General features: G+C 42.8%; 1 protein-coding gene across 4 annotated transcripts in view; it reads left to right on the top strand.

Annotated features, from left to right (window-relative positions):
- hdac4 (histone deacetylase 4) overlaps window positions 1–26,622 on the top strand; it is a 101,145-nt gene that overhangs the window by 38,093 nt on the left and 36,430 nt on the right. For 2 of the 4 annotated variants that reach the window (XM_046404645.1, XM_046404646.1), the window contains 5 exons: window positions 18,830–19,036; window positions 19,138–19,283; window positions 19,845–19,995; window positions 22,428–22,548; window positions 23,892–24,010. In XM_046404645.1, the coding sequence (XP_046260601.1) occupies window positions 18,830–19,036; window positions 19,138–19,283; window positions 19,845–19,995; window positions 22,428–22,548; window positions 23,892–24,010 (744 nt within the window). The other 2 variants (XM_046404648.1, XM_046404647.1) reach the window with 2 other exon arrangements.

The following is a 26,622-nucleotide window of genomic DNA, read 5'->3' as shown; positions in this document are numbered from 1 at the left end:
GTGTGTGTGTGTGTGTGTGTGTGTGTGCGCGCATGTCTGTGTCTTTGTGTTCCATAACAGTTTCCTTTCATCACCTGTACAAATCAAAAGGAGACTTTAGTAGTTGATTTGATTCAATTTTCAACTTCTTCTCAGTTCGTGAAAGGTTGCTCTTCTAAATGTCCTATAGCAGCTTTTGCTTTTATAAGCAAACAAATCTCTGGCATACAGGAAGTGATGCTGCATTAACCCTGAACATTTGAATCAGTTTCATTTTGTAAAAACCCAGTTTTCCTTGTTCCTGTCTAACTGTGGTGCTTCCCTACTCCGTGTCAGAAACATACTCACCTACAGCCTAAGTGATTGATGCAGTCACGTCTTCAGGTTGACCAATGTGTCGTGCACTGTGCGTGATTACAGGACGTCAGTGCTAAATGGGGGATTTGGTGATATCGTGGTTGTCTTAGCTGGCTAAATGTATGGCTCAAGAATACACTCTGTCAGTGTCTGTTTATGAGGAGACTTATCATTTACTCCTGAGTATGTAATCATTTCCACCGGCTGACGTTGTGCGTTGTTTTTAGCACATGGCAATGTATTATTCAGTGGCCGACTCCTTTTTAGATGTTGCTCCGCACATGCCAGCGCACACGTGCGTGTACATGAAAGTCCCCGTGAAACGAGACATTTTGTTGGAACTTCACACTCTTGTTGACAGGAACGTGGGATGATCACGCCACATCAGCATGTCATCAACCCACAAGCGGTATGTTTGTCCCATGTGGCGAGAGGAAATGCTGATGCAGCTGTGTTGTCACAGATATGGTTGCCAAGACCTGGAGCATTAGCCTGTTAATAGCATGTTTCTTTGCTTGCAGCAGTGACACACGATACTGCACAAACACATGGACAAGTTGCATATACACAGTCTATAAATGCAACTTTATGCTTGTGTGGAGCCTTTTTGAGGTTAAATTGTTGAGGTCAGCTGTAGAAAAAAGTGAAGTCTTAGACTGAGTTAATTAGTAATGTTGAGCTAGAAAATTGAAGACGTCTGTAAAATTTCTCTTAAACTATGATGCAAAATTATTTTAAGAGTATTTTTATGCCTGTAAGGAATTTATTGTTTTAGGTGGCATGTGGGTTATCTTCCTTTGTTGAGTAGCAATCCTATAAACTCTTACCCTCTCATTAAACTCAATATTCATTGCTAATAAACAACCTGAAATTTCAGAAATAGGTTCATTAATCATATTAATTACGATGTATACAAATAATAATTGTAATTTCAAGTACACTTGAAACACTTTTAAATGCTGAGAAATGGCTCAATCAAATTAGACTTGAAAAAACTCAAATTTCAGTTTGGTACAGTCCTAATAATAACAAAATTTTTAAATGCCTGCCAAAAAAAGGACAACAGCATTTGATTGGAATAACTGCAGTACAATGCTCTATTAACACATTCATGAGATGTGTTAGAATTAATTAAGTGGGTTCCAAGAGCAACAGTAACACTTCCTGTGTGTGTGTGTGTGTGTGTATATGAGTGTGTGTGTGTTGTTCAAGACCGTGTGAACACACAACCCACTAAATCTGCAACAGCTGCAGCCGGCGTTGGCAGCCTGAAAGTAACCAGTCCTGTGCACGTGTTTGTGCGTTTTTTTAACAGCTAAGTTTGGGATCAAAAGTAGAATGAGCGTCAATCAGAGCGAATGAGTTGTTTGACAATTTGAAAATGCGGAAGAGAGAGGTGGAGGAGAAGGATGAGACAGATTTGGGTGCATATTAAGCAGGATGACTAAATTGTGCACAGGAGGAGGTACTGTAAGAGGAACAGAAGTCGGCACCTTTCAGAGTCACTTCCACACTTGGATGTGAACGTGGGTTTGGGCATCTGCTTGTATCCATGAATGAACATGTGACATTAGGAGATGGAGCGAAAATTTGGGAGGGAGTGTGTGTGTGTGTGCGTCTGTGTGTGTGCGTGTGTGTGTGTGTGCGTGTGTGTGTGTGTGTGTCTGCGTGTGCGCACACGTGTGCAGGGCATGTCTGCCCATCCATCCCGCCATATAGCCTAAACTAGGCTCTTTTCTCCCCAAGCCAAAACAGCTTTCTCCCACTCTGCACAAATTAGCAGCAGCCCACGCTCCACTAACACATAACTGTCAGAGCACAGACACTGCAGAGAGTGAGGAGGAGTGAGGCGAAGGTGAGAGAAGTGATGAAGAAGTGGGTTGAGGGGAAGAAGATGGGAAAATAGAGGAGAAGAAGTGACACATAATGTAGACCAAAACTGGTTTTGTAGCTCGCAGAAAGGCTTCATTATGGCTCCTTTCACAAGGGCTTGGTGTGCACTGTTGGTAATCATCAGAAAACATGACAGTTGTCTCTTTTAGTTTTTTTTTGTTTTGTTTTGTTTTTTTAGTCTCAATGCTTTGTGCACATGTCCATTTTCTGTGCAATATTAAGACTTAGCAGAATGTGAGGTGGCGAGCATTTTGAGAGAGAAGAATGGGGAGCTGTTCACACAGAAGCGGCAGACCTGTTGGCCAGTTTCTTTTTTCTGACTGAACATCTTATCTTTATTTAGAGTTGTGAATTATCTGTGAGCACATGAGAACCTGAGAGCGTGGTAGGAGTGGGTAAAATAAATGCAATGGATGGAGGTTGATGGGGGGGAAATGGAGATGATAAAAAAAGATATCAAGAAGGAGACATGGGAGGAGATGGGCAATTTTCGGAGAAGAGGGCCAGGATAAGTAGAAAAATAGGGATGAGGAAAAGAACATTATGCAAATATCAGCATGCTCATTACCATTTCAAAACTCTGGAAAGGAAATCACGAAAGTGGAGAGAAGCATATTTTTGGGCTATGCCAAATTCATTCTGTCTCTCTGTGTCTCTACTTCTCAAACTCCTTTTCCTTCTCCCTCTCACACACATACGTCAGCTGTCTTGCTGTTGTATTTAACTCCGGTCTCCTCTCTCATTTTCTCATTGAATTTTTGGTTGCATGGATTCAACAAGATGCTGGAACATTCCTCAGAAATCCTGGTCCATGTTGACATGGTAGCACTATGAATCATAGATTTATTGGCTGCACATAACTGCTGAAAATATTCCCTTTCTGACATGGTGCGTCGTCCTGCTGAAAGTAGCAATTAGAAGATGGATGCACATGGTCAACAACAATACTTGGGTAGGATGTGGCATTGACATAATTGCCTGTATTAAGGGGCCAAATTTGTGCCACAAAAGTAGTCATATCCACATTATGCACTACCAAGAAGCGGGATATGCCATGTATTCATGTTGCTGATACCAAACCCTGTCGGTAGCATCTGCATGTTGCAGCAGAAATCAAGACCTTTTAGAATATGCAAGTATGCAATCAGGAAAATAAAATATTATTTTCTAATTTTATGTGAGTACAGTTGAGGTTACAGGTTCAATTCCCTCCCTGTGTGCCTCCGCTCAGCCTGCCTACCTGAGTGTAGCTCACACAAACGTGCTTACATCTCTTTTTTGACAGACAGACAAAGACAGAGACAGCACACTCGGTCACAATGTTTTTTAAGAGTCCTGAACTCTTGCTTTTATTGGTTGGGGACTGCACAGAGGTACACAAAGGCTGACTTCAAGAAACATCCCAACACAGCAAAGTATTAAGAGAAGAGGTGAATGCAGGCAAAGGGCAGGGTTTCTGCAAAGCACACACTTCTAGAGGCTCATCAAGGATGACTGAGAGAAATGTATAAGTCTATACCTGTGTTTGTCTTTTTAGGAAATTACTTCATTCAAGATTCAAGATTCAAGAGTCTTTATTGTCATTATGCAAGCATAACGAAATTTTGTGCAGATTCTCAGCTTCAAAACACACATGTTACACCGTTAAGGAGAACCTGTGCTAATGTACTGATTTTGACCCAGAGTCAAAGCAAGTGAATGTTTCATAACGTATTACTGCTGTAGCTGTCAAGACTACTAAGCTTCAGTAGCGTATGTAGTGACATATTGATATCATAATTACATGCTCTTCATCTTGTAATCATAAGAAATGATCAACAGTTTACAGTCAGTCATAACTGTGATTTAATCACATTTTCCTCCTCACTCTGAATATCCCTTTATTATTTTTGGGTAAATACAATGGGCATTTGTAAATAACGTGGTACATGAAGACAAGAGAGTGTAAAAGCAGTTGAAATGGGACAGGATTTAGTGTTGAGAAGTCAGAGACTGACAATGAGGTGTGTTCCAGAGGACACCCCGCCGGAAGGTCGCCATGACCGCACAAAGACACTTGCCTGCTGGCCAGACCCCTGCCGCCTCCCTCCTTGCTTTTTGGAACATTAGGTTTTATAGTTGCATGTGTTTGTGTCAGTGACTGAATGCTTGACCTTGATCTTGGTATTGTAAATATGTGTGTTTGCTCTGTGATTGTAAGAAACCTGCCTTACATGAAGATTTTGGGAGTTAGGCAGGCAGAATTTAAACTCATTTTCACCTGCTTATCATCTGCTTCTTTATTTTCATTTCCGCATGTAGTCTCTCAACCCCACTACTTCTTTGCTTTTGCTGCAGTTGATGCTCAAAATGAAAAGTTGTATCTATGGTGAGTGAAATCATTGAGTTATTTTATTTAGAGTTCAGTTAACCTGTACAAATGTAATGAACAGGTTCTGTCTTGCCAACAGATAATTTCACTTATTCATCACTTATTAGCTTTAAATCTGCAATGAGTGCGCCCATTCTACCATAGGCAAAGTGTAAGCATTAAAGCGTGAAGCATTAATTATTGTAACAGGATGACCAAATCAAATGTTAATCCGAGATTCAAAAGATTGTAACGTCATTGTGAATTTTAGTCCTACAGCCTAACCATGACAGACACAATCAGCACCTGCTTGATTTGCCACTTTTCCTAATGGAAGACAACCTGTTTTGTATACACATACTCACTGGGGAGCCCACACGGCCCTCAAGCCCTGGTGCCAGTTCCCCAGATGGGCCCCCAAAGCCCCCCACCACCCCCACTCACTCCCTGACCTGGCATGGATTCCCCTGCCTTGTGCCAATTTGGTGTAGACAGGAGTCGGTGGGCAGCTGCTTCTTTTATCCTCAGCCACCATCAGGCTCTCTCTCTCTCTCTCTCTCTCTCTCAAACACACACACACACACACACACACACACACACACACACACACACACTAACAACCATGTCAAACTCATTGCCCAAGGGATGCTTCCAAATGGTTCACTTGAACTTCTGATGAACTGAAATAAAATCTTCCATAATTTACCTCATTTCATGTTCTTAAAACATTTTCATTATTGTTATTATTATTATTATTATTATTATTTCTTTTTCAAAATACCTCCATGCGGAATAAAAATAGAAGCTGAATATCAGCAAGTTCATTGCATGTACAATGTACTGAAGCAGTAGGTTTAAGTAGCCTGCTAAAGGAGACCTAAAGCTATCAGAGAAAAGAGTCAAAATCAGATTTGATCCCAAGAGAAAGATTGGAGTTATAAAGGGAATACAAGACAATGTACTAGTGCCTAATGATATCTACAGACATAGCCTGAGGTTGTGGCCTTCATGTCAACTCCATTAGAAAGAGAGAGAGAGAGAGAGACACACACACACACACACACATACTCTTCACATTCTGGTCTGAAAGTATGGCAGAGTGCTCATAGCCAGACTTGTTTTTGTCTTCCAGCAGAACAGGCAATGCCTTAACCTACTTTGTCTGCACCAGTGCCATTATCCTGACAGCAATAGCAGGTTGGACTGTGTGTGTGACAGGTTGTATTTATGTAGATATTGCACAGGGAAAAGATTTTACCATGGCATGAATTTTGCATATGGCCTGGTGTATTTTGCCTTGCTCAGTGCCTGGTTCGACTTTCCGAGACCTAGACGTCTGGAGATTCACACGGTGTGTGGCAGTGTGTGTTTGAATGAATACAATCTCCTTTAAAATTTATTGTCAGTTTTTCTACTGTTCAGATGGACAGCTAAAGAACAGAGAAAAAAAAATATGAAATTTACATAGTTTGCAAAACATGTTATAGTTAGTCTGAATATGTCTTTGTGTGTCCAGCTATCACAGCTTTAGCTATTGTTATTAAGCAATCAGCATGTGGATTAAATGTTATCACATTGTCAGCTGCAGAAACTAGTGGCAAACAACTTCAAAAATAATTAACATAAATAAGAATAGCACAAAAGTAAGTCCAGTTTTGCAGAAACGTTTATTCACTTGTCCTCAAAAGCCACTAATGTCCAGATGTTTTGCAGTTGGTCAGGGGTGAAAATTTGCATGTCTGAGTTTTGTAGATTGAAAAAGTACAAATATCCATGTCCATTTTACATGGTGGATGGAATCTTACCGTTCTCTAAACCCTACACTGTAAGTACTAAAATGCACCTGGTTACTGTAACCAACAAGCCCGGCACATTCCAGTTTGTTTTATTTTGACTTGTTGATGGGCATCTCTGGCTTCTGTCGCCTTCCCCTTCTGCAATTTGAGGCCGATGTCTCACTGGCTCTGCTGTGACACACCAACAGATGATAATATCAACAGACACTTCTCTGAATTGTTTTTCAGCACTAATGAATAGGAGTGTGCGGTCTGGCCAAAAATAATATAACCTATTATATATTATGTATTCATTTGTTATCATTTTGCAGTCTCTATACTCAATTTTAAAGGGGTGGGTCCTATAGGCTGTAGCCAGACTTGAAACTTGAAAATTTCACCATTTCCATCGTTAAAACACACCATTGTATTAACGATAATTTGTTTTTCACACAAGCTCATCTGCCATGCTGCTAGCTATAACTTGCACTGCATTGTTTGCATCACTCAAAGGATGAGCCACGTGGAAAAAAAAATTATCCAATCAGCAGAGCTATCTAACCGGCTACATCACTTTAATTGATCAGTTTACACAGACCTGATATGTTATTGAGGTTATGTGACATTTGGAAAGAAGTAAGAGAACATTAAACACCACCCATGTTTCGCCTGAAAGTTAGATTGTGGACACCTGCAAGGTCGATCACAGTTTAAAATCGTCCTAGTTCCCAGCCCTGGTAATGAGTCACATTATCACTCCAATAGAAGCTTGCATGGGATGCCACATATAAGATGCCATATTTTCTGTAACATTTAGATATTTAAACTTAAGTATCCCGTAACGCATTCTGTGAATTTACAGAGTATCTGTGTATGTTCAGATGTAAAGACAGACAGATGGATTACACATGTATATTTGACTCCAGACATGCTTAGCCGTTTCACTTCCTCTTAAACTCACTTGTTAATGCAGAGGTGTGTTTTGTAAAGGCTTTTAAAAGCCATAGCAGGACCATGTGAATCTAACGGAGTCCTCTGGAAGCCATCTATTATGGATGATCACTCCAGGGCTCAGACCTTTGCAGCTTCTGGCCAGCAACACCATTGTGACCAGAGGCGGGCCTCCCCCTGTCCGGGAAGAGGAGTTCATTACAGACAAACCCACAGCCTAATGGCTACAGCATGGTGGTCAGGGATAGACTGTACCACAAACTCATGTAAAGGAAGAAATAGACCATGGTTTGCTGTCTGAAATTGTTCATTCTAGTTCTTAAATGATGTACACTTGAAAGAAGTAATGGAGAAGAGGCTGGAAACACAAATTCAAGAATAGACTTCCTCTTGTCCAACACAATAAACAAGCCTTTGCGAGTAGATGTGTCATCAGACAAGGTCCTTCACAAAGCTGATTATCAGCAGATCTACACCAGAAGGAAGTAGAACACCTTGTATTTCCATAGCTAGGCTGGTTTTCTTCTTCTGTTTTCTTAAAGTATGAATCCTTGATCTATTTTGTCATGGTTTATACCTGAGCTCATCCTCCATTTATATACGTTAAGTTTTTACCGTATCTACGGCCTCTGTGTCTGTTTACATTTCCCTAGGAAGTACTGATGAGATCCATTTTAGACAGGTTGCTATAATCCGCACTGCACATTAAGAGTTTGTGGGTCCAGCTTTAGTGCACGGGGGCCACTCCTGTGACCCATGTGATTTAAAGTGCACAGGGATCAGTGTGGTGAGCTCACATCTCTTATAAGTTCAGTTTAGCATCGCCGACAGCTAATGGCTCTACGTCTGCTGCAAACTCCACACAGACTGGGAAGGCATTACCATTGAGACGGAAGGAGAGGGCGTAAAATATGAATGAACGGAGCTCCGCACTGCAGCCGAGAGCTCAAAACATCCCTTTGTCTCACCTGGTCTGGTTTTAAAGAAGCTGTTTTGAAGCCTTGATGTTTTGTTCCTCAGAGTTATTCAAAAATGATTTTTGTTATGGATGTTTTTCTAGAGCTTGTTACTCTATCAAGTTGTCAGCTTGAGGCAAACTTGATCTGAGGATTGTGCAGTCTTTCGTTGGTGTGTGTGAGAAAGAGAAAGGCAGAAAGACAACAACTCAGTTTTATAGCTACAATTGATTATTGATTCCTATCGCAATTTCATGGAAACGTGACGCGCAATACAGTTGCTCCAAACTCTTCCTCGTTTTGAATGTAAACTTGCAACTTTGTCTTATACAAAAACAATAGAAATTCTAGCATTTGAATTTGTTCCTCTTTTAAAATAACTATGGACTCATTTAATATCAGTCTGCTCCTTCTACACTTGTTAACATATTTAAAGAAAATGGAGGGCATTTGCCATGTTTGCAAGAACAGGCCAAAGACAGCTGAAAACACTGACCGACTACACTGCTGATAGCTCACGACTTTCTACTTCGGCTGATCTGTGAAGCCTTTTAAAATATTTTTTTAATAACCTCAAGTCTGTTGCCATGTATTGGCAATGCAAGAGAAGTAGCAGAATATGCGAGGGAGAAAGTACAAGATTTTGGCACCAAGTGAGAGTTTCTTTACACTTCAGCAGTGTTTTATAGCAGTATTAAATTAGGACATAAAAGGGTACTAAAAGGGTGGGATCTCATATTCTGCATAAACTGAGCTTCTGCTGCTTCTTATAAATCCACTGCATCACCTAAACTTGTGTTTTTATTTGACAAAGAAAGGTACTTGAGGTGGATTATTTGAGAAAGTTTAACGACCGCTCTGAATAGAAATTTCAGATTTAGTGTCTGTATTTTGAGATTCCCAGAGACACTAATCAATTGGACGTGAGGCAGAGAGAGGGGAGGGGGAGTGCGGGTGGGGGTGGTATGTAGAAAGAGAAAGAGTGAGTGTGTGTATTATAAATAACCCAAATCAATAATAAATGACACAGTATCTCACATATTTGGAGTCGGGTCTGGGGTTCTCAGGGGAGATGGATGAAAAAAGCAACCCTCCTCCCTCCTCCCTCCCCCGTCACTGTGGAGAGGAGGGGGGAGACAAGAGCGCAGGAAGGCAAAAAGTAAGAGTTGCTGTCTTTTTTTCCCCCTGTCTCCTGAGCATGAATCGGCTTGTGGTTATGGTTTGCATGCGTGTGTGTGTGTGTGTGTGTGTATGTGTATGCACATGTGTGTACATTACGAGGCGGACGCGTGCATTACTTATTCATCAGTCCTGTCTGCCAGGCTGCCACACTGTGTATTTCAGCATGCCTTGCAATCATTATGCCACATGCATTATTTAATGCACACGCGCGAGCTGACTCTGATGCAGATAGCTACAGAGCTATTTATCTCGGATATGCTCACTTATCGCCTCGTCTGCTTCTCTCACAGGCTGTTGCAAATAACTGCACAAAGCTCTCCTCCACGTAGACATTGACTGCTTTTACTTTGGGGCACACACCACATCTGCACCTAAGGTTTCATATGCTTTTATTCTTGCATGTTTTCATATAATGTGCACACGTCCTGCTCATTAAGTACCAGCACGTGGCGTCTGTTTACGTGGACTCGTTGTGTAGTCATGTGCTGAACAAGGACAGGTGGAAAAGTTGATATGGATGTAAGTTTCAAAGGCTTCACAAGTTGTCGACATGTGTCCCACTGTTCTTTTTTGTTTGCCAAGCTGTCTGCTCAAAACCTCTGATCTTTGACCGTGTTGCCATCCACCACCTGACCTAATGTCCATACACTGATTTTTACTGCAAAGTTTTATGCTCTTCAGCTTCACTTTCACAGTCTGGCCACTACCTTCGCCCCAGTGCGATTCTCCCTGTTCTAAAAAGGTGTTTGTGTGCGTGTGTGTATGCCATTGTGGTCTTGGCTCAGTAGCATTTGCTGTTATCAGTGTCATGGCTGCATGAAGCTCAGTTAAGCCTTTGACGTCAACACCATACAACAAGCTGATAATGCAGACTTTTATCGCAGCCAGGTGTGTGGGCGTGTTGTCTGATCAAACAAAACTTGGCTTCCTGGATTCTACGCTGTACTTCAAAAATAACTCCTGCAAACACACACAGATGCAAACCACTCTACACACACACAAAAATCAGTGCGTTTACATGAACTTCGATAATGTAATTATTGTTGGGTTTCTGAAGTAAACAACCCAGTGAGTCACCTTTTGTTGAGGTAAGGAGTAAAGACAAATCGGACTATTTTGCTGTGTTTTTGATAGAGACAACCTTTATTCTGTTCCATGCAGCATCACGCAGAGTGATAGCAGTGCGATCAACGGAAAGACGATTACGCTGTGTCTCGCGTTCCAACACAAGTCTGACTTAAACTGAAACTAAATAAATAAGTTTGTTTCCTTGCCTTTAGACTCAACACACCTACAGACTGATTAAGCTTTTTCACAAGACTCGGAGGGTAGCTTGATAGTGTGGGTCAAATTGCACCTAATCATCATTAGTTCATACAGTTTGGTGAAATCACATACTTTCCAACATGATCTCCACTCATATTCAACCTGAGCAGAGGTCTAATTAGTCAGAGTAAGTGAAAACGCCAGTGTGGGTGTGCAGGTCCTTTTAATATTCGGTGCTTTGTGAAATATTAACACATAATGCGTTTTTTTGTTTTCCAAAAAGTCCCCTCTCAACTTATGTTAGTGGCAATGGGAGGCCGTTTGTTTCTGAAGAATCGGGTTATTGCATAGCACATAGTTTTATGTCAGTAATGAGGGTCACATGGAAGTGAACGTGGCATTGGATCCTTCCATGTCCACCTCTTTTTGTGCTGATTGTGTTCAGGTGTGGGAATTTACATATTCCAATCCGACTGGGCGGCTACATTCTGACAGTAGCGTGTTAATATTTTATAGTGGAGAGTTAGGGTGCAAAAACTGCTGGTCCCAGTTCCATTCACCAAATCAACTATTCACACTGTAGTGAGTCCCATCTCGCCTTTTTCCATTCCTTTCTATTAGCTGGGTATCAATCTGCCTATTGATATGACGCACGTCCGGTGTGGCACCCGGAGGAGCGCTTGTCTTTTGTGAACTCTGATGCCACTCGATAGGCGAGTTTTTCGACCGCCCTAATTGGCCCTCATTATCATTCAGTCCAGGCCTCATCACTGTTCTGCAGCGCACTTTTCAGGCATGCATGTCTAAATCTGTCTCAGACTCTGAGACCATCTCTCTGGGTTTACATTTTTCGTTTTCTTGTTTTGATAATTAATTATTGCCCCCTAGATATTTCTTTCATGGTAATTTTTTGTTAGTTGTTCCACGTTTCCGTCCCCCCAAATCACAGCCTTCTTTGTATCACACACACCTTGCTCTTCAGAAGCAGGGAATGTGTGAAGTTCTGACTTAAATCACTGTAAACAAGACCGGACAAAGCATCCAGGCAAACATCAGCATACATGCGGGACTCAGAATAAGTTAGGCGCTAAGCCATAACTGTAGGATACTGCAAATACTGTGTGTGCAGTGGACTAAGACGGATGTCTGTGATGTTTGTGTACATGTGTGTGTCTTCAGTAGTTATAAAGTGTTCCACTTGCAAGGCCACGCAGCAACCCTTATCATCAAGTCAAATTCACAACAAAGGTCTGTTCTGTAGGTGGATTTTAGATAGCGAGGATCCAGAAGTGTGTATGTGTGTGTGTGTGTGTGTGTGTGTGCATGCAACAAGTAACACACACATCAAGAAATGTGAGCAACAAAAACAATGAGCTCTGTAGAGGTGGCTCATAAAAGTGCAGCGTTTGTCTAGTCAAATGAGAGCGTGGTCACAAACTGACGCCCTCCGCCTCTTGGCTGGTCGGCGTGTCAGCAGGAAGACTCCCATGAAATGCTCAACATGCCTGAGACTGCCCTCTGATGTCACGCAGAGAGAGAGAGAGAGAGAGAGAGAGAGAGAGAGAGAGTGGGAGGGGACCGGAGGAACAGAGGGAGGGAGGGAGGCAGCCGGAGGGCAGAATGAGGCACGTCAGTGAGGGAAACAGAGAGAAGCTGTAGAGTGAGAGACGGAGAGTGTGAAAGACAGGGCGGGAGAGAGAGGTCTGTTCTCACTACGAAAACCAGGTTGGTCTGCTGTATTTTTGCACCGCAGTGGACTTTACAGCACTACACTTTTGGCTAACAAACACACGCTTGCGCTGTCTCTCTCTCTCACTCTCTTAAGATACTGTACTCCACACACACACACACACACACGAGCGCACAACTGCCGGACAGAACAACACAACTGATGGGTAAGAGCCCCTGTTGTTATTTATTTGTTATTTCTTGTTCAGTTTTAGATGGTCTGTAATCGATTGTGTGTTTTTTGAGGATGAGTCTTTTTAAAGCTCTGTGTGTGTGTGTGTGTGTGTGTGTGCACGCGTGTGCATGTATGTTGGTAAATCGCACACTGTGTTATGTTTAGCTGTGTATGTGTGATTCTCTGCATGTGTTTATATGAACTCATTCAGGCTATAGATGTGTGTGTGTGTGTGTGTGTGTGTGTGTCCACCTGAGGTACAGTCGTGTGTTCATTTGCTGTGTGGGTGTGCAGCTTTGAGTACTGGCAGTGTTTACTGAGTGCTACTGATGTATGGAGACTCTTGCTCAGCACCACTCAGTGCAGGCTTTAACTGAATGGAGCAGATGGCAGAGGCTGCGTCTGTTCCTCCCCACAGCCTATTGTGTACATGTGTGTTTGTGTTCATGCCTCTGTGTGTGTGTGTGTGTGTGTGTGTTGAGGAATATCTATGAAAGTTTATGTTCTTGACCATATTGGGTAAAAATCAGTTTTGAAGAACATATTTACAGTGTTTTGATTGCTTAACACTTAAAATGAAAATGAAAATGACTGAATATTCCGAAATATGAAGAGCTCCTACAAAAAGGAAAAGCAGCATGTTGAATCCACTCTTTCAAAACTTTTCTTCTGGTTTAGATTTCTGTGTCAGATTTCATTGTGAGTTGGTAATAAGGGTTTTGTTTGTATTTTGGTCAGTGGCCAGCGTGCATGCAGGGTGGCCATGTGGCTCCACGTCTTCCCGGCTCACTTTCTGTGTGATGTCTGTAATATTTTCAGCTAAGGTTTAAATCCCTAGTAGACTGGTGGTTTATCCCCCTACACCCTCCTGAAAACACATCGTCCCTAAATAATGTTTTAAAACACTCGATAGATTGCTTCTAGTTGCTTTAATGCTGACCATCTGTCCTCCAGGAAAGAGGAAAGAAAGATGAAGAAAACAAAGAGGTGGTGACACACAGCACAATAAACTATCAGGCTCAGGGGACGTGCAGTGACATCTATCAACATGCACACGCACACACCAATCCCACACTTGACTGTAGCGCTGAGCTGAATGCACATGCGGGCCATGTGTTGAATTAGTTGCCTGCCATCATTGGTCCTTCCTCCACCTCTGGCCCCGCCCCCTCCTGCCTGGTCCAACCAACCACTGACCACAATCCCACCAGTCGCCATGGCGTTTGCCTCCCTCCTCTGCCGGCACCTGTGTGTGTGTGTGTGTGCGTGTGTGTGCGTGGGTAACACTATGTCAGCGATATTCATTCTTAATCTGCAGGCATTACGCTGCTGTCGCTTTTTGTTTTTGTATGTGGCTTTGTTTTCACCACTCACACGCTGACTATTTCCTGACTGTATTTGAATTTTAAATGAGCGTGTGCACTCACTTCTTCTCAAGCAGTGAGTGAAGCATGCATGGGGGTTTTGTCTGAGTGCACAGATGCCCGGTGGGGCGAGGAGCTCCCTCGGGAATCCTGATCTATAAATAACTCCCTCTGTGTGATCCATGATCTTAGCATGATCAGGGGAGTGGGGGATGAGAGGATGGAGGGAGGGAGGGGAAGAGTGAGAGACACAGGAACACAGAGTGATGGATGAATAGATGAGGGACAGAAAATTAGGAGGCGAAGGCTGACATTTCGCCAGCCGTGTTTGTGTCAGTTTTCGGTGAGTTCAGCCAGAGTTTACATCATCATCGCGCCTGTAGTAGGGAAACCTCACATCACTATGGAGTCTTGCAAAGCGCACACAGATTTCGCTGCTGGAAATCATTTTATCTTACTTCTGTCCCTCATGGCTTTAATGGTTCTTCAGAGCTTTAATTTCCCTTAAACTGCTGCACATCCACAGCACATTTTTAAACTACTGCATGTGGAAAGAACTCTTACATGTGATGATGATGTAAGAAAATGAGCGTGTGATTTTGTGAAGTTAACCCTCTTGATTGTCGTACACATTTTGTATTAATTTAATTTATCATTTTCAATGTCAGCCCCGACCGTGGCGCGCTCAGCTGTGCCTTCAACAGGCATGTTTGCATTTTCATGTCCGCTGCAGTCAGGGTGAGTCAGGTTGTGCATCCAGTTCTCCTCCCATTGGCTCACCACCATATCCTAGCGCCACAGTCACAGAGTGCCATCCTTGTAAGCTGGGATAATTACTTCACAGGTGCCTACACCCTGCAGTGTGCTGTATGTCGCCCTATTTGTCTGCTGCCATTCACAAAGCTTTGTTTACAGTAAACACACTCGTGAGGTTGTTGTGCAGAGAGCTGCCACTGTTTAGGTCATATACAGCAGCAACAGTGCGATCCTGTGGGGTCATGTCAGCCTGACCAGAAGCTGTCAGTCAGACATGACAAAGATGTGTTTCTAATGTGCCTTTAATTATCCACAACAGAAGTAATTGGAATCGTCACAGCCTTGCACGCCTTAGAAACTGTGATTAATCAAATTACAGTGGTAGGTACTGATAAATGCAGATTTTAAACAATCAAATATTTCCACATCTTATAACATGCACCAATTTTGTGGAGTCTCAGACTACTCTACACCATTAAACCTCTGATCCAAAAGCTTCCTCTTTTTTCTTAATATCATGTAAATAAAAAAAAAAATTTACTGTGGCGTCTGAAAATGACACAACAAGTCAGTGTGGTTCAGGGATAGACTGTAGTTTTGACACTAAATGCATCACACTTATGAGAAGGTTTGAGCTCCTAAATAACTGTGTGTGTATAGCAGATATCACAACCTGCAGATGGCCGTGGCAGGCTGTACAATGTCAGTGTGCCAGTCAGTGTGGTTACCCCTCTGAGTAGCTGGTTACACCACCTTCCTCCTCCTCCTCCTCCTCCTCCTCGTCTCTTTCCCTCTGTGCCACCCGATTTAGCCCCTCAGCTTGAGGATAAGTGCCTGTAATTAGGTAATTTTTTTTCTTCCATGCTTCAGCTCTGATCACTGCTCTGTCAGTGACCGGCCACGCTAACTAAATAGAGCAGAAAGATTTGAATTTATTTTATTGGTTTCCCAAGGAGAAATCTGGTTTGCTGTCCCTTCATGCTGTCAGAGCTCACAGCCAAACTTCCAGAAGATATAATAATAAATGAAACAACATCTGTACATTGTATTTGAAGTGTTTGCTGGTAAAATTCAGTAAAAGTTTTGTATTGCTTTAAGTGTTTTTGCCCTTCATTTTCCCCAAAGGACGATTTGAAATTTTGTCATTGAAAACGTGGGAGCAACATGTGCAATTTCTTTGTTGTGTAGTTTTGAGGATGGGAACCCCTTTAGTCTATGAAGACAAACAGCCTTTGTGAAGCTTGTGGTATGTTTACAGATTGTCTGTACATAAACAGTGCAGGCTTTGGAGCGAGTGTTAGGCTAACTCCAGGACCCGCCTTGCCAGGAAAGGTCTGTATGGGAAAATATATAGCAGAAAAGGCGTTAATTGAGATGATGCTCCATGCGTGTTTGGCACCGCGGTGTTAGAGTTGCTGGCGCCGGGATTCTTGAATGTGAAGAGTGGTACTCTGTCTGAAGTGCACTGACCCAACAAAAGGTTTTGTTTGCTTGACCTTGTTGTTTACAGCTTATTAAGTGTGCAAGCACTTGACGGGCATGTGTGTCTCAATGCATGCGTGTACAGTGACCATGTGGGTGGTGGGCTGAAAGTTTATCATGGTTCACTGGGAAAGTCTTTGTGTGGATAACAGGGTTGATTGGCACAGATTGGTCGGAGCGTAAATGACAAACAACAGTGATTTCTAATGCAATCGTCTTTCCATATGCTCATTAATCTGAAGGTGAAACATACAAATTTGTAGGTCAGAGGTCAAGGAATCATTTTAACTCACATGTGCACATGACTTCTTCTTTGACCTTAAGTCTTGAAAATTATTTTAAAAAATGGGTTAAAATGTGTGATTTTGTGTGACTTTTAAAAACATCTAGTTGCGTTGTTGGTAAATCAAACTTTCACTCTAGGTGAAAACTTTCATTTTTCCAAACTAAGGTTCCAGACAAATAATAGCTACTTCTGATGTCCAGCTTTCCAGCGAGTCCTTACAAGTATACCGATGCAATTACGCACACACACACACACACACACACACACACACACACACACCATGAAGCACCAGCATGTCTGGCTCGGCCACACCCTCTCTTCTCTCCCTGCTGTCCCGTTGGGTGGTGTTAAGTTTCCTCCCGCACTGAAAACCTGCCCGGTACCAAAGATGTCATTGGCTGTCTCAGCAACTTACTGCAACTCCATCACCACCTCATTGGCCACTGGGGATGCCAAGACATCCATAATAGGTCACAGATGCTCTCCACTGGTTTTAGGGTATTCAGGGCTTGCCATAGTGCAAGGTGGTTCTCTCCAGAGGAGATAGTGATGTGAAAAGACTGACTGATTCACAGGACGGTTTGATCTTGCCTTCAGATGTCAAATGCGAATTGAAAATTGAGTTTGAAGATTTTGTCACATGGAGCCGTAACCTTCACTCGCTTTTTGTAACACACATCAACTAATAGTAGAGATCTGGCTTGTGTAGATTTAACTGGTGTCTCTTTATATAGCCTGAATGAAACACACAGCTACACATAATAAGCTCATGCTATCATCTCTAATTGCAGCAGCATCACTGTTAGAAAAATTAAGCCTTCAAGTAGTTCAAATAAATGAAGTAGCATGTTGACAATGTTTGATCACAGTGTGCTGTATTCCAGTTAAATATCGAGGCTTTAAAGTTGGCAAACATTTTGTTTGCATTCATTCTCGTTTCCGGAGTGTCGTGTAGTCGGGTTATACTACTGTGTGTTGGTAAGCTGCTGTGTTGTTTGCTTGTTTTGGAGAAATAATCTGATTACGTTAATACTCTTTGGTTTTTGCATGTCAGCCATGTTGATGGAGGGATATTATTATTTCTTGTTTTTGCTCTGAGTTTCGATGTTTCAGCAGCTCTACCCACATGCACTACTTGAAGGGATTATTTGAGTAAAGTGGAATAAATGGTGGGGATTGAATGCAACATATGGACTGTAAGACAAACTGTCTCAGGCACTTGTGACTTTTTTGTTTTACGCCCGACCTTGTGTGTTTGCAGTGCGTGAATTTTGGGTGTATTGTTGTCCTCCACTGAGGATCCATCTTCACACACAACCTTTTCTTTCTTTGTAGCAAGTAATACACAAACAAAGAGGGAAATGTAGTGTCACTGTTCTCATATACGCAGTGAGAGCGGAAACACACATAAACAAACACACACAGTCTGTATGCGTGTCGGCAAATCCCTGCTGCAAAACTCGTGTTTCAGGGGGATTGTTTTTGCTCTCCGCTGCCATGTTTCATCATTCTACCTGTGTGTGTGCTTGTCTTTTGTGTCATCTTTGTACTGAAAATATGTGAGCGAGTGTGTGTGTGTGAGAGAGAGAGAGAGAGAGAGATACATGGATTCTCTGAGAATGATGTTTGCATGGGTGGTGTACACACGGTATATGAGGGAGGCTTCCTTATACACTTTGCTCCCACCACAACACAGACTGTCATTCTGATGATCTCTCTAAATCACAGACACGTTTATGTTTTTGCTAATGCTCTTAACCTCCGTGTGTACAACTCCAGAACAGGCTTAAGTCACTAGTTTGCCAACACCACAGCCAGTCACAGCTGCAGCGTCCAGACTGCTGATGTAACAAATGTTCATGTGTCTTATTTGGAGCAGTTAAGAGTATTTTGGCTGCCTTCAAAGGATATGAAACAGTTTGGGCCTTGAGTTAATTATATAAGTTTACTCTAAACAAGGCTACATGAATTTTCTGTTTCTTCAACATCTCTTTGTCTTCTTTAATGACTCAATAGGAGACTGGGCTTTTAGTTGTGTTGAGGATCTCCAAGTTGACACTGTAGTAGGGTTTATTCCTGCCAGCTTTAACTCTGCAACCTCCTCCACCCCGAGTCAAGTGTGCTGTTGAGGTCAAAATCTTTACATGCGCACAGTTGCATTTTGGGTCTGACATGGTGATCTCTACAAAAGGACTGGACAGCATGTGTGTTGGCCTGTCGAAGCTGGATTGTGATGCTTTTTGCACTGTAAATACTTTGTCACTGCATGTTCTAATCAAACTCTATTTTACTGTGCTTGTTCCTCTCCCACTCCCCTGGCCTCTTCCAGTGGACGTGAGCACTGCAGCACTGCCCATGCAGGTGCCCCCCGCCGCCACAGCCATCCTCCCCATGGACCTGCGCGTAGTGGACCACCATCACCACCACCATCACCAGCAGCAGCCCCCCTTCGGCCTGGTTCCCCAACCTCACCCTACACCGCCCACCTCCACAGCTTGTCCCACGTCCTGTGAGCCAGGCCGTGGGTCAGTCATTAGTAAGTGGGGGTGATTAAAAGTCAAATCCTGGCTATTTAATGCAAAAGGAGCCCCTTACCCCAGTCACTCGGAATGATAAAGTCTTTACAATCTCTTACAGACCACCAGGAGCAGCAGCTACAGCAGGAGCTGGTAGCTCTCAAACACAAGCAGCAGCTCCAGAGACAGCTACTGATCGCTGAGTTCCAGAGGCAGCATGAACAACTGTCCCGTCAACATGAAGTCCAGCTGCAGGAACATATCAAGGTGAGACCTCTCTTCTGCAAGTGTATGTGTATGTATATGTGTGTGTGTGTGTGTGTGTGTGAGAGAGATGAGGAGTGCTTCCTAGGATATAGCTACAGCATGGCTGTACTCAGCAGAAATGCACCTCGTGAAGGACAGTAGGAAGCGTGTGCATGTGTACACTTAAGTGATGTGAGTCTGGCGGTGTAATTTGATCTGGTGGCAGTATTCTGCTGCTTTGTCATCTCTGTGGCACCCCTTCGCCTTAATACACATTGTGTGTGTATGTAGTTTTTGTGTGCGTCTCACTTTGCTAAAAACCCTTACCGGTGTTGTCACGACCACAAAATCTGCCTATCAGAACAAGCGGTCTGGCATGGAAATAATGCTGATGTGTGTCTTCCAGTCTGCTCAGTGGTCCAGTTTATCATGGTGCTCATTAGTAAACTTTTTATGGTAGACCGTGGCTGCACCCACTGTGTGTAATCTCCTTAACCCATCTTATCTGTCTCCTTGTGCCCTTACTTCCTTCATTATTTTTGTCTTCCTCCCTCTCTCTCCCTCCCTCTCTCTCTCCACCAGCACCAACAGGATTTACTGGCACTCAAGCACCAACAGGAGCTGCTGGAGCACCAGAGGAAGATGGAGCAGCAGCGTCATGAGCAGGAGCTGGAGAAACAGCAGCGGGAATACAAACTCCAGCAGCTCAAAAACAAGGACCGGGGACAGGAGAGTAAGTAGCAACTGTGAGTGAATGTGATTGTTAGAAGAAAATGGCAAAACCCTTCATTGTATTAAGATGATGTGCAAAGTACAAAAAAATCTCAAAGAGTCAAAGCAGAACAATTACTCTTCGCCTTAATTTTATAAGGCATCTAAAAACTGAGCTGTGATCTGTTGAAAGTGGAGTGTGTTGGCATATGTAGAGCAAATTTAATTGAATAAAATATAAAGTGAGATGCATGAGATCTGTTTGGAGTGGTGTCATGTGTCATTCCTGTCAGGCTCTAAATGAAGCTGTCATGTCTGACTTAGCATGTACACGGTCGCCACCTCTTGAACACCGCCAACATCTGCTGTAGCTGTGCTGAAGCCCCGTGGCATTTTAGCACAGCAGGTGTCAGAGAGTCTTGGCCCTTTCAGGCCCTCTGTCACAGCACCTGTCCCTGTGGCCCAGCAGTCAGAACAGCCTGACCTCACACCTTTACCACAGGAAACATCAGAATGAGACGGCCAAGACAAGCTGCAAGATGTTCCCGTGGTACACATGGCCCTCATTTTTAGAATTGTGTTCTTGTTTTGTAGCATCTTTTTGTTGCACAGAAATAAAATGAACCCAAACTGTACTAATCTGATGACATCAATTTATTTGTCGTTCCTTCAAAGGATTGTTTTGTTCATTTCAGCTCGGGTCTTAATTTTATTTGCTTTTATGATGACATGTTACTCACCAAACCGCTTGCTGAGATCTGGGAACACAGTGACATTTCTACAGAAAAACCAGAAACACAAACTGCCAGATGATCAGTCCGCTTGTAAACTAACCAAGAGATTGTCCAAATTAACTAAACCACTTTATTTAGGGGTAAAGTCAAAAGTGCACCAGAAATGTTGGTGTCTTGTTACTCAGGGAAACAGTGTATGCATACAGTTGTTTTAAAACAGTTGCATATTTTTCTGGCAGTAGGAGATGTTTGTGGCATGAAAGACTTAAATTTACCTTGTCATGTTGCTTATTGTTTGTATCCACTTGATACAGGATTTGAATGTATTTTAAAATATTGTGAAAGAACTGATTTGATTACAATATATTTTAGAAAAGACTGCATACTTTACCCATTTTTTTCCTTCAGGATAGTGAAGACATGACCCACCCTTGTCTGCCTCTGATTGGTTTACCCCTGATAATTTTACCCTCACGCTAACCGGTCAACTTAACCAACTTAACCGAGGAAGGCAACGAGCACCAGCTGGTGAGAGGCAGAGTAGGGCGGGTCATGACTTCATCCTGGGAAGATGAATTTGGCATACTGTACATGTGTATGCTAATGAGGGGAAAATGCCTTGCTTAAACTGCTGTTAAGTCTGTGTTTGCAGTTACAAAGTTCATGTTGGTACGAGTCATACAATAATGTGGATGATTATGGTGACTGAGATATTTTCTAGTTAATTCTTGTAGTAAAGTTAATCAGTCAGTCAGGGTTGATGATTATTAGTGTGGCTGTAGTTTGCTCTCATGTGGGTTGTTTTTGGCAGGCAATGATGTGTTTTTTTTTTTTTTTCCATCACAAATCCCTCTGAATATACTTAATAGTGCACCCACATATGGAACCACGATTTTCCTTTTCCTCAACCATTCTGTGCTGGGCAAAGTGAGCCTACAGTTTGACGTCTATGGAAAGAGCATTGGGTTGTAAACAGAGGGAGCTTTGTTAAGTACTGCAATAAATTGCATTGAAGGCAGTCTCATAAAAGCCAATTTGCCTCAGTGGCTAAGCGGATATATTGGGATGTCAGCACTTCCAGATGCTCTGTGATTTAGAGAGGATATATTAGCTGTTGTCACATACCGTATTTACCGCTTTCTCTCTCAGGCTTGACACATCACCTGCGATCGCTCACACTGTCACATCCCTAGAAACATACACTTCCACTGTTCTTTGTGTAGTCTCACAACACCTTTTTTTTTATCCCCTTTATTGCTCTCCTCATTCTGTTCCTCATTTACTCTCTCTTGCTCTCTCATTCCCCCTCACTCATCCATGTCTCCCTCCCTGGACGATTTGTTTGTAGCTACAGAATGAGAGTGGTAATTGAACAGAGACCAGGAGCTGAGTGAAACTCATGATGTGGGTCTTCGAGACGAGTCGCACAACATTGCTGTCGTCTCTGTGGAATTTCTGTGAAACTCTGATACAGGACTGCACACTGCCTATGTCGGTAAAAACCCATTATCTGTCGAAGCGTGGATGGATGGATGTTGTTATAATCGTCATGTTAGCATCACAGATTGGACAGGAGTGTACAGTGCAGTCGAGGCACTGGAGCACAAACCTCTCCAGAAATGTAATACTGGAAGAAGCGCTTATAGTACGGGGAGTAAGTACAGGGTGACAAAGGAGGGGAAAATTATACAAACTGTGTCCCTCTGTATCTCTCTGTCAGGTGCAGTCGCCAGTACAGAAGTGAAGATGCGGCTTCAGGAGTTTGTACTGAACAAGAAGAAAGCCCTGGCTCAGCGAAACTTAAACCACTGTGTGCCCAGCGACCCACGCTTTTGGTATGGGTGAGTGTCCCAGCCCTTCACTGCAGGACCGCTTGTGGCTGGGGATGTGACTGGTGGTATACCTACGAATAATTTATCAGATATTAATCCAAAATTCAATTTTAGTTTACACATCATTTGTAAAAGAGATTTCAAATAGAGTGAGAAGAAGACGGCAGAATGGGAGCTGAGCTTTCCTGTCCTGTCACTCGTCATTTCACCTGACGGCCTGGAATCAGTAATATGTTTTCTTTCTATAGCAAACGTCATTGTCGAATTTAAAAAGTGCATTATTTTTAATAGTTCAAACTATAAAAGATGATGCTTCTGCAAAATTGCAAAATATGCACTAGAACGCAATTTAAGGATCAGAAGTTGCTCCCTTCTTCTCTTTCATGTTAACCTTTTAGTAATCTTTAAATGTTATTTTGTGATTTAACAACAGTCAGAAACATTCCATGCAAATGAAACCTTGTGTCAATCATATATCAGACTGCATTGTTTGCTAAAAAAATGCCACATTTGGTAAATATCAAGTATTAAAGCAACAGTGATGAGCAGCGTTAGCGTCCCTCATCAAGGCTGCCTTGTAAACGCGGCAAACCTTGCGGTGTCGTGAACTCCTGTTGTGTGTGTTCCTGTGTGTGTGTTTGTAAGAAGTTACCAGCATCAACATTAGTGTCTTTGAAAGTCCTCGCCAGTCACCTCCGAGTGAGCGTCGATGTTTGTAGTTGCTGATTGGCAGCTGGCTCTCTTTGAGGTGTGTTTGTGTGCGCGTTCGCTTGAAGTGGGCACAGGGAAAAGACAATGGCACCTCTCCTGCGCTTTAAATATTTGAAGAGGCTTTAAGCAGTCAAACATTTCTGCCAAGGCAGGAGATGATAGAGCAGGAAAAAAAAGAAACGGTTTTCTGTCAGTCTCACCACGTCACCATTTCTCCCATTTCTTTACTCTTCTACCTCTTTGCTTTCTCCTCAGGTCTTCCCTGCATTAATTCCCTCTTTCAACCTCAAATCTTCTCGCAAACTGCATCTCTCACCCTCTTCAAACGACGCCTCAGTGTATTTGCTTGCTTGAGGTGAAAAAGCCAAGCAGAGGATGTTTCTCTCTTTTCATTGTCTCTGTCTCCAATCCACCCACATTGTTGTACAGGCTCTGCTGCGTCCTTTAGAGTGCTGACCTTGGGGAGGGAGATGGAAGCCGTCTTTGTCACTAGACCTTTTTGTGTGCGTGTGTGTGTGTGTGGGCCTGTGGAAAGTCTGGGAAAGTAAAGTAGGCACACAGTGTCATCTAAGGAGGCAGACATCACTTGACGTTTTGCATATTACACTGATGTATTTCTTTTTTTTTCACATTTTTTGTAGAAAAACCCAGCACAGCTCTTTGGACCAGAGCTCCCCTCCTCAAACAGCATTGTCAGCGTACAACCACCCAATGCTGGGCACATACGACTCGAAAGACGACTTTCCTCTCCGGAAAACAGGTACAGAATGGTGCCATGGTTTTGCTGATGTGCTGTTATTTTCTGACATCCATACTCCCCCTCTTCTTAAGACCAGCCACTCTTAGCATGTCTAAAAGAGAGCCCCAGTCTTTCTTTTCCCTCCATTAACAGTTGAAATGTAAAGTCGGGCACATGAACTAGTAGTCAGTCACTGTAGGATTAAAACGGGAACTCAAATACCATCAAAAAAAGGTAATCAAAGGTTATTTTAGAGGTCCTTTGAACCATTCTAATGTAAAATAATGTGGAGGGGAACTACACTAAATTATGATATTAAAAACAGTCAATTCAATAAAAAAAAAAATGTGTTAAAGGAACAGTGTGACATTTTGAGAAATGTGCCTATTTGCTGTCTTGCTGACAGATTGGCCTATTTGAATACAAAGCACAAAGTGTAGAAATAGCAATTTGACAGTTTTACGGCCATGGTGAGCCAAGTAACAGTCCTAAATATTTCTAAGACTTAGTTTTTCTCTGCTTTCCATGTCTTACATTGAATGGAAGTGGGAATACTGAATGATTGGTTAGTTCAGTTCAGCCTTTTTGCTTCACCATTAGGTGTTTTTGATATCGAAAGATCTTCCAAAGCCAGTTGGCTATTTTCCTGCTTTGACCAATTCACACAGGTATTGACTAACACATTCAGGCAGGCTTGTTCTCAGATGTCATAGATCAGACTGTTCAACAAAACAACCCCTGAATGCTCTGAGAAGTGTAGGAAGCACGCAAGAGCCACAAACCCTGCCTTTTCAATGCATCAGACTGTTATTTCCCTTTCCGTCTGTGCATTTCAAGCACGGCCAAGCTGTGATTGTTCACTTAGCGTGAGGAGTTGCTTCGGCAGTATCTCTGCCTGCTTTCACAGCTGGAGGTCAAGCTCTGTGTACTCTCCACTCCTGTCCACCTGCTGTGAGCTGGAGGCAGGAATGATTTATCCTGGCACACAACCTGTGATGGCAAATTTCAGCTCTCAGGGACACTCGGATGTAATTCAGGACTTTCTTGAGATGCCAGTGTGTTCGCAACTTAGGGTTTCCTACTGACACAAAGCACACTAAACATATGGCTGTGCAATATGTAAAGAAAATGACATATGTTCAGGAGAAGTGGAGTTTGAGATTGAGATTTGAAGACCGTCATCTTATCTGTGAGGAGAGGCAGAGAGGGAGTAGCGACATTTGCACACATATGGAACAGCTCCTGAGAGAAAGTCAACAGTGAGCAGACATGGATCAGACTGGACAGGGAGACAGAGGGATGAACTGTGCTCAAGAGGAAGTGAGTGACAGCGGTTGCCGCGGTTGTGTGCCGCTCTGACGACTGGAGCCGTCACGCATGACGTTTGTGCCCGTTTTGGCCATGTGTGCGTGTAAATTGAAAATGTACGTTAAGAAGCGAGGCGGAGCAGACGCTATATTGCAAACAACGGTTCATTGTCCAAATGTGAGAGGCTTTGTGATAATGGCTCTGAGAACACAGAGGGCCACTTTGAAAGCTGTGGCAGGAAGTCTGTTAGGCCCTCATGACAGACAGAGACTTGTCCTGCTGACCCCCTTTTCTTCCCTAGTCACACACACACACACACACACACTCCTTTCTGTGCACTGAACATTTAAATCCTGCAGTATGTCCATGTGAAGTATAGCACTTCCATGTACTTTGTTTAATACATCCAGTCCATAGAGTCCAGTGACTGAGCTCTTTGGTGTCACTAAGCTTATATTCACTTCAGGAAAGACAGGTATGCATTTTAAATTTATGTCTCTTGGAAATCTCTAAGAGTTAATGCTTTCAGTCACAACACAGCAAATGTGTGTCTGTCTACCTGCAGTGTTTCCTTCCAACCCAGCTATCTAATGTATCATCAACGTAAGATATATATTTCTGGGAAGCTGCATTGATGAGTTTCTGCAAACTACTCTATTGATTTCCATAAATCTCCCTCACTCTTTGCCCCTCCTTGAAAGAGCTGCACGGCTTCCCCCGGCATGACTCTTGCAGCTCGGGACTCCCATCTGTCACAACAGATGAACAACTGATCAATATGTTTTGTATAAGAGAACCAGTTTCCTCCCACACTCCCTACTGAAACATTAAGCACCACTTATTGAGACGTTTAATCTGGTATTGACATGTCATCAGACAGGTAGACATTGAGACTTCACTCGGTTTTCATATAGTACATAACATATTAAGTGGATAAACAGTCTTACCTTGGATTCAGGGATATTGTTTCTTATGTCACTTCCCCGCCTTCGAATGTAATTTGGCCTCCAATGGCCTCAGTCATCAGATGTGCCAGGAAATCTGAAAAACTTAAAAAAAACAACGACAATGAAGTAGGACAATGAAATAGTGAAAATATGCTGTAACAAAGAGGAACAGCCACCTTTGCCATTGGTTGCTTCTATGAACATTTGTGGAGGAAAAAAAATAGGGAGAAAGCCTCAGCAATTAAGCAGGGCTGAAGTTCTGCCAGAGGAAGGAATGGATGGAGTTGAAGAAGGAAGTGAGGATTATGGTCAAATGCCAGCGTCAGCATTAAAATCAGTCTGGGCCCTCTGCAGCGAGTGTGTTCGCACGTGTGCGCA

This window comes from Scatophagus argus, chromosome 11, assembly GCF_020382885.2.
Source record: "Scatophagus argus isolate fScaArg1 chromosome 11, fScaArg1.pri, whole genome shotgun sequence".
NCBI lineage: Eukaryota > Metazoa > Chordata > Actinopteri > Scatophagidae > Scatophagus > Scatophagus argus.
This window is presented reverse-complemented; position numbering and strand designations above follow the sequence as displayed.